Below are 18179 nucleotides of genomic sequence, written 5' to 3'. Positions count from 1 at the left end.
CACTAACTACATGTGTGTATATTAGTTATTGATTAGTTGGGTGAGTATTTGTATGGGACACTGAGTTTGTGTGTGGTTGGATGGGGTGTGTGTAACTATGCATAGATGTGTGAATGGTTGATTGACTAGGTGTATAGTTTTAAGAGTGCATGTGGAAGCAGTTGTTTGGGTGTCTGAGTGTATTTATTTGTCTGTTGGTGAGCGAATATGTTTTAGTTGTACATCTTCAGCAAAGTAAAAAAATAAAAGGCATTGTATGTGAGAGTTGGTGTGTATATATAAGAGTCCGTGATTGTGAGTAACTATATGAATGAGTATATAATTGTACTGGTGATTTTTTAACATATTAACTATGAGTTACTATGTGTTTGAATAAATGAGGTGTTGTGTGTATAATTGTGTAAGTGAGTAAATGTAAGTGATTTTTTTTCATGAGTAGAATGTCTGCATAACCGACTAAGATGACTGCTGATGCGTCCATGTCTATATATGTGTATAAGTGTATTTGATAGTGTTCTATTAATTAGTGACTGCAGGTATAAGTGATTCTGTTGTTGAATGGGTAGTTGTGTGTGTGTAGACTTAGGAATCAGTGAGTGGGTACGTAGTAACTGGTATTGGTGTGTCAATGGTTTCAAATATGGTACTCTGTAATTTACAGTGAGTGATGAAAGTTTATACTAGTGTATGATGAGGTGTATCCGATTGTCATGTGGATGATGTCTTCAGTGATGTCTTCAGTGATGTCTTCAGTGATGTCACTGACCATTTCATGAATGATGGAATATGTGACATCAGCAGTGCATTGCGGGCGCGTGAGTTGTAGTTAGCAGAGCTAACTATAACGGAGGAATTTCTATGGTTTTGTATGAGTGAAATGTCCAGCTAACTAGAACACCCCTGAAACCTAGGTTTTTTTCTGTGAATTTCTAAGTTTTTTTTTTTAAATGCTAATTTCTAACTATAACGTCTCTGAAACCTGTTTTTTCAGTGAATTTCAAAGTTTTTTTAAATGCTAATTTTTAAGTGTAATAGTAATTATACCTATTTTTTTGTACTGATGTTCTACAGTTTTTTAACTGTTTATTTATAAATATTTTATTCATTAAATAACATTATATATATATATTCTGAAAATTGCAACAATTTTTTTTTTTATTATAACTGAAATATTGTTTAATTTATTTCTTATTTTATTTTAATATTTATATTTTCTTTTTAAGTTTTATTTGTTCCCCAAAAATTTGAGTTGCGCACCCAAAGCGTACACATCACGATGGGTGCGTGGATTCTAGCCGCCATTTTAGAAACGTCGTGAAGGATCCACGTACGGTGTGCGACGGCTGTGTGTTTTTCAGTTACATCATATACATTTAATATTGCGTGATGTGCGCGATTGGTATGCGACCAGTCGCGACTCCTGCTCCCACGCATTCGAGACACATGCGCATTACGGTACGCGATGCTTGCGCTGTGGCAGGTCCCGCGTGACGTCATATACGTGCTGGGGCGCGCGACTCCCACAATTTTTTTTTAATGTTCTTAAATGATATGTATGTGTGTTTATTAAACATATTAGGGCAAGAGACTATCTAAGATATTCATAAAAATAATATATTTGTACGTATAATAAACTTATATTATTTTTAAATATATTTTCGCAAAGTCGCGTCGGGTGCGCGCTTCGTGAGCGCAGAGTGCGCGGATCCCATGTGACCTCAAAAAAAGATTTCATTGGCTCATACCATTTCGCACTGTAACTATTGAAGGACCCCACCCATTTTAATCATTCTTGTTGGAGTATCTTTAGAGAGACATCTCTTTTCCTACAAGAACCCTTTTTTTTTTTTTTTTTTTTTTTTGTGTTTTTCAAAAAATATCAAACCAAATGGCATGTGGACAGCAGCAGCAGGAGAAAGTATCTTCTGAAGAAGAATTCTTGCAGGAGGCACCACGTCCACAGAGGCCGGAATCTGTTGTGTGGAAAATCTTCACTTTTCCACCTGGAGAGAAGAAAGTAAATGCGAGAAAGGTGACGTGCAAAATTTGTGACCGAGTCTTGTCAAGAGGCAGTGAAAAAAATACTCTTGTGGCACTGCTTCTATGTACAAGCATCTCCGGACCACACATCCTCTCAATCTTGCTCGAGAGGAAATGAGACAAGCTGCTTTGAACCCCTCACCTGCTGTGGCAAGTACATCTGGAGCGTCCTCAGGAACACCTGGAATGGACATTAGGCCAGAATTCGCCTTTCTCAAGCAACACTGCGTGAAGTGTAAGAAACTTATATGCTTCGGTGAGCAGTCGGTGGATGCAGTTTGTGCTGCGCAACGCAACCATCGTAAATTTTGTTTTTCGAATGATAAGTAATTCCAAATGTTTCCTGTTTTATTTGTTCTTTTTTTTTTTTGTTCATTTTTTGAATAATAAAAAAGAAAAAAAAAGTTCTTATCAGAACTACCTTATCTGGTTAAAGAAAGAACTAATTGCACGGTAATGTGTGAAAGTTTGGTTGAATATATTTATACAGCATGATTGACTGAAAGAATGCATTAGTAGTGTATGGTGAATTTATAGGTGAAGATTTATGAGGAAGTACTGTAGCGTGACACTGCAAGCTCTTTAGCTGCACTGCACTGTGGCACTTCCGAAGCGCTGGGTGTTGACAAATGTACATGAATATGTTGCAACTCTGTGCTTCCCTCTGCACTGCTGCACAAACTGCAGCCATGCGGTGACACAGGCACCCTTGCACCATGGTGCAAGGATGTCTGTGTCGTGTGGAGATAGTTTTTGTGCAGAAAGGGACACCTTCCTGCACAAAAAACATCAGTAAAGGCATTTTCCTCTTTCAATGTATGCTGTGGAATGCAGCATGCATTGAAAGAGGAAAGCATGAGGAGAAATAAAAACAATTCTCCTCGTTGTGCCTTGCTACACCAACTCTAGGATGGCGCAGCATTCACACACATCTCCAAATTTAAGATTTCTCATAAATGTGGAGGTGTCTTGTTCTATGGGTGTTGCGTGGGAACACCCACAGCAACACCTATGGGACGCCCCTTCAACGCAAAGTTCTGTGTATGAAGGGGTCGTATTTACAACGCAGGGTGGCTTTTCCTCTCCTTGTAAATATGAAGGAGTGCCTGGCGCCATCACTAAGTTACAAAAAGTGACTTACTGGTGGCACAGGGTGCTTGTAAATCTGCCCCATAAGTGCTTAGGTATTGGCAGACTTATACAATAAGAACATAGTGCTGGATGGGTGATTGAAGGGTTGCATGAGACTGACAGGAGGTATCCTACGCTGCATGGGTACTACTTCAGTATTTAATGGAGTGGACCAATAGTATGTATCTGCTTAGAGATTTGTAGGGATTATGCACAGAATATTTATGTGTACTTGTGTTGGTGCCTAGGTCATTTTATAAGAATACCACTAGTAACTGGAGTGAGGACAGCGCTGCAAACAGAGTGAACACTTTAATTTATAAGTGCTTACGCATTGGTGGAGTGATAGGATAAGTAGATAAGTGATTTAAAGAAGTGCATGGGACAGACTGGACGATTCGTACACTGCAAGAGTACTAACTGGGTATTTAGAAGAGTGTATCAATAGTATGTAGCTAGTTAGAGGTCTGCTTGGATAGTGCACACAATATTATAGATGTACTTGTGTTAGTAGCTAGGCCATTCCATAAGTTAATGACTAGTAACTAGAATAATTACAGTATTACAAACCGAGTGTATAGTGAATTTATTTTTATGTTTGAAAAAGCTTGATTGAAATATTATACAGAAAAGTATCAGCAAGAGAGAACATAAAATAGTAAACAAGTAACGCAATATATGAACATAGCTGATATTATTTTAAACCGAAAAAGCTTTTTTATAAATTTTTAAGGGGAAAAAGAGGGAAGAGGGAGGGAGGGAAAAGAAAGAAAGTGGAAAGAAGAGGAAGGGAAAATAATATCTAATGCTAAAACATGTCAACAATAATCAAGGAATGCCAAACAGGAGTGATCCATGGTTAGTACATAAAATATAAGATATAATACATTATAGATAATAAACCAGAGGAGTAAGCAAAAGGTGATAGAAAAGAAGAGTCGAAAAATATTTCAAGGTGGTTTAAAGTTCTCCGAATTAGTTTGTGAAACCTTCTTCGTGGTCAAAAGATCTAAATATGAAGTGAGAGGTAACCAGAAAAGTTCCACATTGCGAGGTGGCTTACAGGAAGAAGCAAAAGAAACCTCAAGTCTATGAGTGTGACATAGTGCGTTCCACCAAGCTTGAATGGAGATGCTGGTAAGGGATTTCCAGTTCGAGGAAATGTGCTGGAAGGCAAGAGCAATCATGAGGTCGTAGAGACCATGAGAGTGTGGAGGAATATCAAGCAAGTCAGAAAGACTGCCAAGAAAAAGGAGGGGGATAGAATACGGAAATGAAAGATCAGAAATATGGGTGATATATGACCAAACTTTATCCCAAAATTTTAAAACAGAAGGACATAAAAAAGAGATGAAGAGTATCAGCCATAGGCGAAGCACAGGTCCAGCAGTTAGCATTAGAGATAGAGGGAGAAAAGCGAGATAAAGAGAGAGGAGAGCGGTAAAGGCGATGATAAAAATAAAACCGGGATTGAGTAAGAGAAGCAGAACGAGAAATCTTTAAAGATCTGGCCCAAACTTTATCCCAAAGAGCAACAGACCAGGAAGTACCCAAATCCAATTCCCAAGAGAGTTCTAATTTAGTTTTATTACGAGACTGATTGGGGGAAGAAAAGAATTTGTAGATAAGAGAAGCTTTGGGCAAAGTGAGAAGAATTGGAAGGAGAGGGGAAGGGGTAGAAGTGGATATGGAAGAGGGGAGAGAATAGAAACGGTCAAGAATAATTGCCATAAGGATAGAAAACTTTCGTATAAAGGAATGGGGACAATGAAATAGAAGTTGAAATTTAGGAAAAGAGCAAGGTACTAAGCCATCAAAAAGCTGATTGACCCAAATGATACCTTTTGAACGCCAAGATTTCCAACAGATAGGTCTGTTTTTGAGAAGAATGAGTGAATTATACCAAAGAGGTGAATTTAAAAAAGACTCGCGCGTCGTGTTGGAAAGGAGAAATAGGGGACGCAAAAGAGAAGAAGTATGTTTAAATAAGGGTGGAAGAGTATATGGTGAGTTGGCGGAAAAACGTAAGATTTCGGCGAAAGAGAAAGGTAACCACAACGATTGTTCGATGAGGAGCCAAAGAGGAGTAAAAGGAGAGGAGCCTGATGCAAGCCATCTGGATGCCTGGCGGAGAGAGAAAGATTTATGATGTAGACGGAAATCTGGAAAATTGACTCCTCCATTAGACTTAGGCTTCCGAAGGTTAAGTAAAGAGATTCTAGATTTGTTGCCCTTCCAGAGAAATTTTGAGAGACATGAGTCAATTCGTTTAAAATAGAGAAGAGGAATGTGAACAGGTAACATAGAGAAAGTGTAAATCAACACAGGAGCTATCATCATTTTTATGGTATCTAAACGACCCCACCAGGAGAGAAAAAGAGGGTTCCAAGTAATAAACAGTTTTTCAATACGAGACTGAACGGCAGACATATTTAATTTAACGGAAGTGGCAATAGAAGAAAGAACCAAATTCCTAAATATTTAATTTTTGATTTATTCCATGCAAAACCTGTAGAAGAGAAGAAGTGAGGAAGAGAAACCGACGTAAGGGGGAGGATCTCAGTCTTGTCAGCATTGATTTTATACCCCGAGACTAAAGAAAAAGAGATGAATTCAGATAGTAAGGAAGGAATAGAAGAGGTTGGATCAGATATGAATAAGAGAATGTCATCAGCATAAGCAGATAACTTTAACTGGTTATCACCATATGGGAAACCGGATATAGAATCATTATTGCGAATAGAAGATAAAAAGGGCTCAAGAGCAAGAACAAAAAGAAGCGGAGATAAGGGACATCCCTGACGAACCCCTCGATGAAGCATAAAAGAAGAAGAGATCTGACCATTGACAAGAACAGAATCTTTAGGAGCAGAATAAAGTAAGGAAATAAGAGAAATAAAATTGGGTCCAAAACCATGCCAACGTAAAGAAGCAAACAGAAAAGACCAGTCAACTCTATCGAAAGCCTTCTCTGCATCAACAGAGATGGCTGCTAAGGGGATAGAAAGAGAGGAAGCTTTATTTAAAACGTTTAGAAAAAGACGAGAGTTATCAGAAGTGAGCCTACCTTTGACAAAGCCCCATTGCTCTCTGCCAATGAGGTGCGGCATAAAGGATTCCAGACGCAGAGCAAGTACTTTAGCCAGTAACTTATAATCCACGTTAACTAGCGATCGGGCGATAATTTTTGCAAAATTGAGGATCCCGACCTTCCTTAGGAATAAGGCAAATAGTAGCGTCCTGGAATGTGCCATCTGACTTACCAGAAGCATAAAAGGATTGGAAAAGGACAAGAAGTTTAGGAAGCAAAAGGTCAGAAAAATGCAAATAAAACTCAACCGAAAAACCATCTGGACCAGGAGTCTTCCCCTTAGTGAGACTATTCAAGGCGGTGGAAAGTTCATGTAATGAGGGGTCAGTTTCCAGATCTGGAAAATTGAGGTGAGAAGTAATGGGTTTACGGATTGCCTCCAAATAAGCCTGGATAAGAGTGGGGGTAGGAGGGGATTCCGGAGTATAGAGTTGCTGATAAAAGGAGCGAAATTGGTCGAGAATATCACTATCCTTATGTAAAAGAGTATTATCTGAAGAAAAAATAGTCTATAGTAGAACGATCCTTCCGTGCCTTAAGATAATTCGCTAAAAGTTTCCCTGATTTATTGCGACCACCATAGAAACGGGCGCTACTACGGAGAAGTATAGATGAGGCATTGTCCGTGGTACATTTATTGAACTCCAATTTAGCATGTAAAAGGTCCGGAGGAATCATTTTGTCCGAAGAAGTATAACATTTATGTTCTAACGCCTTGATAGTAACTAATGTAGACTTTTTTATTTGGAGACGTTGTTTCTTTTTCTTGGAGACAAAATCAATTATAAAACCTCTAGCAGTAGCTTTAAAGGAATCCCATAAAATATGAGGGGAGACGCTAGGGTCACAATTAATTAAAAAGAAATCGCGAGTAAAGGCACGGAATGAAGAGGAAAAAAGAGGGTCAGTAAGAAGAGAAGCATTAAAACGCCACCGAGAAGATTTAGGAGAAGGAGAGAGTAGTTCAAGATCTGTCACAACAGGTGCATGATCCGAGATAACTATGGGCTCAATAGAAGAAGATAGTAAGAATTGAGATAAAGGTTGAGAAAGAAAAATGTAATCAAGACGGGAGAAAGAGAAGTGAGGCGGAGAGAAAAAGGAATAGTCTAGAGTGTCGGGGTGGGATAGCCGCCAAGAGTCCACAAAGTGAGATTGGAAAAGAGCATCAAGGAATTGTTTGGGATTTGTGGGGAAGAAAGCGTACTGTAGATTTACGGTCAAGAAACGGGTCAACAATCTGATTACAATCTCCACCTAAAATAAAAAATTCATTTTGATATTGAATACATTTTTCTGTAATAGAGGGCCAAAAAAGGAAATCAGGTTGCGTGGGCCCATAAACATTGAAAACAGTCAAAGAAACAGAATTAATCAATAACTTAGCAAGGATCCATCGACCATCAGTATCCTTTTCTTGAGACAGAATTTTACATTTCAACCGCTTGTGACATAATATAGCAACCCTGTTTTTTTTGTGAGCAGCAGGGGAAAACAAGACCGTACCCATCCAACTCCTTTTAAGTTTAAGTGACTCGGCTTCTATAAGGTGAGTTTCTTGCAAAATAACTAAATCAGGGTTATAAGATGCTAAGTGAGAGAGGACTCTGTCGCTTAATTGGGCTAACAAAACCTTTTACGTTCCAGGAAATAACTCTGAAATTGGAAACAGCATAAATCAATAAGAACAAGGATCACATTAACAATCAAAAATATAAATATACCAAAAATCGTATGAAAAGTACAAAGGATAAGAAATAAGGGCATGCAATAAAGAAAAAGAGCATAGTTACAAAAATCAACAAGGTATGAAGAGGAAGAAAATAAATAAGATCGTATAAGAAGGATGATAGTAGAAAAATAAAAACAATACGGAAAGGTAGGAGAACTAGAAGAGAAAGGGAGGGAAAGGAAAATGGAAAAGAGGAAGAGGAAAAAAAGATGGAAAAACAAGAAGAGACAGTACATGTCCAGCGGGACGACTGAGGGAAACATACCTGAGGGGAACAAAATGAAGAACGATGGGGCAATGACGACACACAACAAGACGAGCCAACCGAAGACCGGGGACTCCAGCCACCCCAGGACGGGAGACGTAAGGAAATGGAGCCAAATATAACGGAGGGAAATACAACGAGTTGATCTACATAAATGAGAAAAGAAAGTACAGAAAGAAATTAACAACAAGAAATGGAGAACCAGCAAAGACAAAAGCTTCAAAAGAGATAAAAATACTATGACGCACTTATCATAGAACCTGTGAGGAGAAAAAGTTAGGCATAAAGCAGTAAACAGTAAAAGAGATAAAAAACACTATGACGCACTTATCATAAAACCTGTGAGGAGAAAAATTTAGGCATAAAGCAGTAAACAGTCAACCATTAGGAGTAGCTGAGGTATCCATGCCGCTATTAGTCTGGATATGAATAAAGTTTTTAAGTTCAGCAGGATCATGAAAGGACCAGGTGCGATTTTGATGAGTAACTTTAAACAGGCAAGGGTGAAACAAACCATATTTCGCCCCAAGAGCTCGAAGAGGCGCACGAAGATTTAAGAATTCTTTCCGTCTAGAGGCCGTAGCATTGGAAACATCCTGTGAAAGAAATACTCTCTGACCCTGCCATGTTATTTGACGCTTAGATCATGCTGCTGAAAGAACAGCTAAAAGATCAGTGAACTTCAGAAACAGAATAATGACACCTCTTGGTTTAACAGCTGCATCAGAGCGGGGACCCAAACGATGAGCCCTTTGAATGGTAAGGGATGTAGAAGGTGACATATCCAAAAGCTTCGGAAGGAAGGAAGTAAAGAAAGTCACAGGGTCATCTCCTTCAAGGGACTCTGGCAAGCCATAAATACGAAGGGTCTTTCTCCTATTTCTATTTTCCAAATCTTCAGTGTGCTGTTGAAGGGCAAGAACAGATTTTTCCAAACAGGAAATACGCTGAGAATGAGTACTTGTTTCGGAGATTTGCTGCTCAACCGATGACAATCTACTATCCAAAGCCAGCCATTTCTCCTCAAACTGTTGCATCTTGGTATTGGTCTCCTCAACAAAAGGACGCAGAGCGCGAATCTCCTCTAACAATAACTCCATTAAAATAGAGGACAGAGGGGTAGATGGCGGCGGTGAGTCCTGCTTTTGTCGTTTCGTAGATGAAGAAGAAGAAGCAAGTTTAGTCGAAGACGACTGTGTAGAAGGGGGACGATGAGGAGCAGCCCCAGCCATGTGACCTGCAAGTGAAGAGGGAATAGATTGTGAAGAAGAGGCTGAGGGAGCCTTGGCAGAGGTGCCCCTCAACGGAACAAAAATAAATTTGGGTTTGCGCAATTTGCCCATAAACTCTATTCCAGAGAAATGAACTATGTGAAAACCACTTGACGTGAAGAGATGGAGGTCCAACCAAGGTAATACCATGACTAGTGAGACCTCCAGGGTAGTATCGAGGTAAACATCGATGACTTGACAGAAAAAACAGCTCCCAATATGTACCTCGCTAGTGAAGAATATATTTCAAGTCATTAAAAACTGGGATTGGTGGAAAACAGCGCCATCAAAAAACTGACATTTGGAGGAAATTGTCAAAATTAAATACATGCCAAACACCATGACAATTGAAATGTTATAAAAAACCTTCAGTCTCACAGGTAAAAGGATGAAAAAAGCCAATGAGAATGCCACACGACGCCAGAAACATCATAGAGATTAATTGCGGGCATGTCAGCTTAGAACAAAAGGTTTAATGAAGGAAAAGTTCTCCATAAAGGGCGCAGTTGCATGAAGAGGCCAATAGATGGCACCAGCGTGTCAAGCCATGTTGAAGGAAAAAGCTTCGTGAGGAGGTTGTAACCTTGACGAAAAAAGGTCCAAAAACGGCTCAAATCATGCCGAAAAAGCACTCACCGGCGTCGCTCTGTGTTCCGGTTAACGGAACTAATCAAATTAGGGAGATTAAATGACCCAAGTCAGGAGCGGTGAAGAGAAAGCCGTCCCGTTGCGGCGGAGCTCCCGTCTCAGGCGGCCATCTTGATCGGCGCCGAGACCACGCCCCTCGTATAGTGAATTTATAAGTGCTTAGTTATTGGTGGAGTGATAGGATAAGTAGATAGTGCTGGATGGGTGATTGGAGTAATGCATGGGACAGACGGGAGGATTCCTACACTGCATAGGTACTAGCTGGGTATTTAGAAGAGCGTATCAATAGTTTGTAGCTGGTTAGAGGTGTGCATGCATAGTGTACACAATATTGTACCTGCACTTGTGTTAGTGGCTAGGTCATTCCTTAAGTATATGACTAATAACTGGAGTAATTTCAGTGTTGCAAAGAGTGCATGCTAAATTTATTAGTGCTTAGGTATTGGTAGAGTGATAGGATACGTACATAGTGCTGGATGGTTGAATGTACAAGTGCATGGGACAGACAGAAGGATTCCTAGACTGCATAGGTACTAACTGAGTATTTAAAAGACTGCATCAAAGCTATGTAGCTGATTAGAGGTCTGCATGCATAGTGCACAGAATATTGTAGCTGTACTAGTATTGGTGTGTATATGGTTTCGAGAATGGTAGTCTGTATTTTAGGGTGTGAAGAGGTGCATCAGATCATGTAGATGATGTCATTTGAGATGTCATCAGTGATGTCACTGACCATGTCATGAGTGATGTAATATGTGACGTCATCAGCAGTGCACATTACTTTAATCCAAAAAGCTGGCGGCCATATTGGCCCGGTCACGATGTGAAAATTCAGGAATTGATACAATAAAGAAAAGAAAACAAGTGTTAATATGCACACAATGTCATTTCAGCATATCTTGCCCCGTGACCGCCATACCTGTATGTTCGTCAACGTGACTTATTCATAATAAACATACTTAGAATTGCAAACATCAACAATGGACTACATATTACTTTAAAGTGAAAGGCTAACTGCCATATTAATCTGGGTACGTTGCGTATTATAATGGTTCTTACACGAAAGAAAAGGGAAAAAAGGGGGTGCTAATATACACACACTATCCCTAAATAAAGTTCTAGCGATTATAGTTCCATGCATATCACAATGGATGGTGGGGGGTTGGAAGCAGGGCCTGGCATTGTGCTGCCCCCACCCAAGCTTGCTGCTCCTGCCTTCCCTCCTCCTAGCCATCCATTGTCTAAGTCCATGTCCCTGCTCCCTTATTACAGCCCTGTGTAGCCGTTGTTCTGTCACTGGCCTTCCCGCCTTCTCTGAACAGTTAGCTTGCTGCCCCATCCACCTCCTCCCTATCCTCTGTTGTCTGAATCCATGGACTAGCCTCCTCCCTCCTGTCATGCATGGTCTGATGTGCTGCCACTGCCCTACATTTAGCATGATGTACCAGTCCACTCCACCTGCCCTCCATTGCCCAATTCTATGCCCCATCATTGACCTCCTGCTTAGCCTCTGTGCTTAGCTTGCTGCCCCTATTCTCCTGCCCTCCGATGTGTTTGTGCATGCCCCTGCTCCAGCCTTTTTGCCCACCATGTTCCATGGACCTGCCACTCCTATCTACTCTGAGTTTTCTGTTGAGCTGCCACTCCCCTCCCACCTGCCTAGCATTGTCAGATGACTGTAACCTGTCCCTGCCACCTCCACCCTGCCTGTCCACATGCCATGCCCCTATCCCCTTCCTCCTGTCCTCCATGGTCCATTTTACTGCCACACCCTTCTGCCCTCCCTGGTATGTTGTGCTGCAACTGCTCCTCCTGCCTGCCCTGTGCGGTCTGTTGTGAGGCCCCTTCCCCAGAACTCTCTTGTCTGTGCCCAGGTCATGACCCTCCCTTCTATCCTCCATGGTCCTTTGTGCATGCCGCTGCACCCTCCTTCTTGCCCATCATAGCCATTGTGCTGCCACTAACACTCCCGCTTGCCATGCATGATCTTCTGTGGTGCCACAGCCCTTCCCACCTTCCCTGTGTGGTCAGCTAGCTGCCCCTGACCCCTCCCACCTTCCCTCCATGGTCTGTGTGTATGCCATCATAGTATCATTGTTGCTATCCATGGTGTGTCTTGTTTCTAGTGCCCATCCTGCCTGACCTCCATGGTCATCTTGCTGCTCCTGCCCCCTTGTCCCCAGCCCTCTGTTTCCATGTGCAGACCCCTATTCCCTCCCTCCTGGCTTGTCTGTTCCTTTGTAATGCCCCTGATCCGTCCCTCCTGCCCTTTATGGTCTGTTATGCTGCAGCTTTCTCTCCTGCCTGTCCATTATGGTCAGCTAGCTACCATTGCCTCAGTCCCCTCTGTTCTCCATGTGCATGGTCCTGTAACCTCCCTATTGCTTTCTATGGATTGTTGTGCTGCACTCCCGTCCCTCATGCCCTGTGTGGTGTATTTTGCTGCTGCAAACCCGGATACCTGCCCTGTAGGGTCAGTTTGGTGCACCTCTCCATGTCCCACCTGTCCTCTGTTATCCAAGTCCATGTACCTACCCCAATTCCTCCTGGCAAATTCAAGGAATGTGATACAGAAACTATTTCAGCAAAATGTTTAGGCTAGCTGTAAAACGGACACTTAAAGTCACTTTAGGTGACTAACTCCAGTAGGGAGCCAGTCGGAGGGATGAAGTCCTCAAACAGTTACCTCAGCGGGTGAAGCAGTCTTTAATAATTCTGAGCACATTTATACTTTGCAGAGCTTTCCTATAGAAATGGTCCTGATGCAAGGTATGAAGGATGCTGTGGATGCAATAGTCTATTGAAGTCTTGCTGCGATTACTCCTCGGTCCACGAAGAAAGTAAGGTGGTCCTAGTTACAGAGTCAACATCTCTCAAAGTCCTCTTGGTGCCACTGGACTATCCGTCGCCCAGTATCTTAGTCACAGGCCAATCCTTTCTGGTCAATAACTCATCCTCTGGAGGTCCCAACTGCACTTGATGGCAATCTCTGGTGCAATGTTGTGCATCGGGTCGTGGTCCCTGGTGCTGCACAGCTGCAGTTGGCGGGATGAAGACTTAGAACTACAGACTTGCCCCAGCAGGCTACTTTAGCTGTTGTCCCTGTGCTGCCGCCAGGTGGTCACTCATTGGTCAGTCATCTGGCCCTTAGATTCTCTTTGTGTTGGGTGGGCTCTGAAGACTTCTCCTTGAACAGGACGTGGCAGGCACTGTCCCTCTCCTTTGCTAGCCATGAGCTGCGGCAGGTGCAGTCCACAATGGTGTAGCCTCTTTGCGCGTTCATCGGTGCAGCAGGGCAGTCCTTCGTCCAGTCGAGATCTAAGTTTGGGGTGCCAGGGTTGCCTCTGCCCTCTGTGTAGAATGCCAATGGGCTGCCAGGTTACCTCACACCTGATGACTACTTCTATCAAAGTGTGGCATTTGAGCATCCCAGGATGCACCAATCGACTCACTTCCAATATGGCATGACCCCTCTCCTCGCGTGTGGAGCTTCCTAACCCAACCCAGAGGTGTGGCTACCAAGGGGCCAACACTCTCCACCTGGAAAACCGGTTTGTCAACTAGTTTACCCTCCCCTGTCCCTAGTGGCAGCCTTCCTGCCTGAACAATGGAGCAGCCCCTCTGTCAAGTGTTACCCATTTGCCCTTCAAAGACTGCTTCTCCTTTGAAGTTTGCCTTTTGGGCCAACAACTGTGGGTTTTTTGCAGAAGGGAGGTGAAACCTCCTTCCATAGCATGGCCCTAATATATCCTTTCCTGGAAATTGTTAGTATGTTTCCCAGGAGGGCAAAAAGCCTTCTCAGTGATGGTACCCTGTGTACAACCGATATGGGCACAGGCGACTAAAGGCGACAAAGTGGCAACTTTGCTAAAGTTGCACACTGCAGTTTGTTACATTAATTTCGACCCGAGAATCAAGTCGGGCTCAATGTAACAAGTTGTTTGGTACCTTTGAGGATCCACTTTGTTTGCACTGTTTCAGAGTTAGCACAGCTGAAGGTTCAGTGTGCAACTCTGTACTCACCAGTTGGACGACCAAACCTTTCCACCGGAACAGCTGTTTTGTGGTTTTACTATCGGGGCATATTAAATTGCATGTTCTGCCCCTGTGATATATTGCAGCCTGCCCTATGACTTGATAGGCCTGCCCTAGGGGTGAGTTGCATACATACCAGAGGGAAGTCTGGATTTGCCATTCCTTTAAATAGCAAAGTCGAGATGGCATTTTAAACTGCTTTTCCAGCCTGCAAATGGCAAGCTGGAAGTCTCGTTTTAATAGTCGCACCTAGAGTGGCACAACCAGTGGTAAAAGCCTGACCACTTTAAGGGTAAGGTCACAGGCACTGAGGTCTGGGTAGCAGGCCTCAGCGCACTCTTAAGAGTCGAAAAACCAGCATCAGTCCAAAAACCTAGGGTTACCATACAAAAAGAAGATTTTCCTTGCGCTAATGTATAAATGGGGGGTCGTATTCTGATGTGTAAATATCAGCGATGAAAACCTTCAGATTAACTGCAAAAACTGAATGCAGAAAACAAACCAGTTCAGCGTGCCTTGCATTATGTTAACTTGTTAAAGTAATTCGTATGTTTTATATTTATTTTATTTGTATCAAGAAGAAAACATCGAAGATTTAAGCCGCACTTAAAAAAAAAAAAAAAAAAAGTCACAAAAAAAACCCAAAATATTAACCATCAAATACTAGTAGATAAGATATTAACGGACTATTAGAAAATCAGTGTGCAACAAGAACTCAGATTATGCTTCAATACGTTAGGCACATTATTCCATTATTTTATACATTTCTCACCATATCCTTGGACTCGGTCGGGGGCAGTATAGCTGGTATAATTTTCTAAACGTGTTTTCAACACCAAATGGCAATACCCTGTCAATTCCCTTTTTATTGTTCAGTTTACCGAGGATTCACATGAATTTACCCTCAGCATGAACAACTTGTTATTGGTTAGGCAATGGGTCCTGGCGCTGGAGAATGCCTACACACAGCAAACTAACCAAATTATAAAAATGAAGCATCTTTTTGAGTGCTGTGCGTTCAGTCTACTGTACGACTGGTTTCCTAAGCAATTGCAAAGGAGAGAGAGCCATTACTAAGAGAACCTGCTTCTCTGTGATTGTAATTTCTTTGTCGTGATGTTGCCGTGCATACCTTAGGTATATGAGTTTACTTTACTAATGTACGAAGGAGCTTGCAGACAAGAAGTAAACCAGAATTACCACCGATTACTGGTTTTTTTTTTTCCAGCTTTTTACTTTTGTGTTTAAATTCTGGCTGAATCTTGCCTGTCATTGTAACGGCACCGCAAATATTTATCTTTCCTGTTACCAGTTTGTTGAAGACTATGAGCCTACTAAAGCGGACAGCTACAGAAAGAAAGTTGTGCTGGATGGAGAAGAAGTTCAGATTGATATTTTGGACACTGCAGGTCAGGAGGATTACGCAGCTATTAGAGATAACTACTTCCGAAGCGGAGAAGGATTCCTTTGTGTTTTCTCGATCACAGAACAAGAATCATTTGCAGCAACAGCAGATTTCAGGTAATAACGTAAATATATTTTTCAGAATAACATCAGACAATTGGTTGTCCTCTAATCGCCTATAGAAAATGGAAAGGTATGTCTTACAGCTTCAGGTAGTTTAGAAATTAAAATATTTCTGGAATTGATTGCATGTCCAAAGTGAAATGTTGAGTAATTCAAAAGTTAAAGGCTGCCATAATTTGAGATTCAAGAAATTGCGTTTTAATAAGCGGCTGGTAAAAAAAGAAATTGCACTGTATCAACAAAGAACCATTCCCTGAACGCATAATTAAATTTGGGTGTAATAGCCAGTAATTTTTTCCATACCGTATTTTTAGGTCTAGCCTACGCAGCGCGCATTTACTGTCTGGAAGTATGTGGGCTTTCATTTTGCCCCTTGCAGCCAATTGTTAAAGTGTGTTACATTTGTAAAAGCTTGTTTCTGTATAGTTTTGTTTACTATATTTCCCGCCTTCTACGGTTTACTTCTCTCCCCTGGAGTATTGGCCTATTACGGATAGCCTTTCTCTGGAGTGTTCTTCCTTTTGTGTTAGCGTAATCTTTTTGTGTGTGTTTTGTTGCACAGTATACATGTTTTAATGGATGGACACAGCGCTTGCTTCATGGACTCCACAGCCACACTTTGTTTTACAAACGCTCGCTCTCCTCCCCCTGAAAGTGCTTCCACATTTTGGTTTTTACACTGCAAAATCGAGGATACCAACAGCAGATCGATGCACAACTACAAAGGTAGCCTTATTCGTAGCCTGCACATGTACAAATGCCACGCTTCAACTTTGAGCATGGGCCCTCTTTGGGAGGCCACACCAGTTTTCCATTATTTATGCACGACAGGGTGACCGCGGCTTCGGCCTGAACCCAATTCGGAGGCCATGCCACTTTATGTATGCACCGCACTAAAAGGCATTCACCAGCTTGACATACTGAGCAGAGGCTGGGTGGTAGCGGGACTTGCATCTATCCTGGGAGGAGAAGCGGGCTGCAACAGCAGGCATTGCATGCTCCAGCTCTCCATGGCCACCACCAACTTAGACAGGTTCTCGGTGTACTGCAGCACATGGGCCCATTCACATTTGCTGGTGCCTCCCCTCCCTGCAGGCTGTGGATATGTCACTTATTAACTCTGTTTTGCAAATGGCAGGGAGGTAAAGGACACAATAGTAAGTGTCTATTAATTCAGTCTTCTGCCTCCTCTGGAGAAAGGAATGTTACACTAAACGATACCCCTTGGTTTATCTTACACTTCCTAGGAGACAAGATCTCCTCTAGAGGTTGTGCTTGGTACATTGTGGTTATAAGATTGTCATATCCCTGTGGCAGCTTGTCTTCATTGAGCCCCTCTGTTTCGCAGGGGCTGTAAAAAGAGAAGGGGCATTTTATAGGGCTTGGGGGTGTTGTGTTCTCGTCCCTCTGTCTATCCCTCTATCTCTTATTTTTCATGTCCCAATGTCTGTCTTTTCGTTATTATTCTGTCTTTTTGATCCATGTACCATTCCATGTATGTGTCTGCACCTATAAAATAAATTGCCTGCCGCGGCCTAGGTGCAGCTCTCTCACAGATCAGCTTTGCCTGTCTCTGGCTCACAGTTCTTAACTCTTTATATATTTTTTCCCCTCTCATTCCCATTCCCATCCCCACCCTCCACAACCAGCTGTATTGGGTGAGGAAGCCTTGGCCAGCGAGGCTCTTTGGCTGAGTCTAGATTTCTCATGTCTTGGGCTCTCATTACACTGTATGTGTGTCTCTCTAGATAATTCTCTCACTCTAATGCTCTCCGTCTTCCTCCCAGTCTCGTGCTCCTCATACCTGTCACTATCTCTTGATCCATACCCTCAAGCTCTGTCACTGCATCTCATATCCCACAACAAGCAGTTCTTTTTTTAGAAATTCCCATCTTTCTACCTACCTCACTTTCTTCCTACTCCTTTCTTCCTACTTCTCCATCTTCTACTCCTCGTCTCTTGTGTTCCAGGCATAGGCCCCGTACCTCAGTGTGTCTCTCAGCTCCTTCCCGCCTCCCGTAGTTGTTAAAAAAAATTGTCATTTAGAATGCCAATAACTCTAACTACACCCCCTAAAAAATAAATGAGACCTTTTTGCATTTCCAGTGCTTGTTTCCCGTGACCTAACTTTGATATGGGGAAACCTCTTGCCACTTTGGTGCCCTCTAAGCAGTTGAAGTAAGAAACTGTTCTTTCCTATCATAAAGTTATCTCTGATACTCATTAAGAGTAGGATACCCCCACTCGTGCAGCATCCAGGAACATTTAAAAATGTTGATTTTCAACTTTTAAAGTAATTAAACTAAAGAAAACATGCAGCCTCAAGGAAGATAATCACCCTATAACACATTAGACTGAAGACCTCCAGTAGAGTAGAGTGCACACTGACTCTAAAACAAAATACTCTAGAAGTAGCGTTATCTCATCATACCCTTCAGT

General features: G+C 42.0%; 1 protein-coding gene across 1 annotated transcript in view; it reads left to right on the top strand.

Moving 5' to 3' along the window:
* The window catches only part of RALA (RAS like proto-oncogene A), a 209930-nt gene that overhangs the window by 88378 nt on the left and 103373 nt on the right, over positions 1 to 18179 (top strand). The window contains exon 3 of the mRNA XM_085607438.1: positions 15526 to 15734. Within this exon, the coding sequence (XP_085463564.1) occupies positions 15526 to 15734 (209 nt within the window). The remainder of the gene's footprint in view (positions 1 to 15525; positions 15735 to 18179) is intronic.

The sequence above is a fragment of the Triturus cristatus genome, chromosome 5_2 (assembly GCF_964204655.1).
Source record: "Triturus cristatus chromosome 5_2, aTriCri1.1, whole genome shotgun sequence".
NCBI classification, from domain to species: Eukaryota; Metazoa; Chordata; class Amphibia; order Caudata; family Salamandridae; genus Triturus; species Triturus cristatus.
The sequence above is the reverse complement of the archived record's forward strand: the minus strand, read 5'-3'. Positions and strand labels throughout refer to the sequence as shown.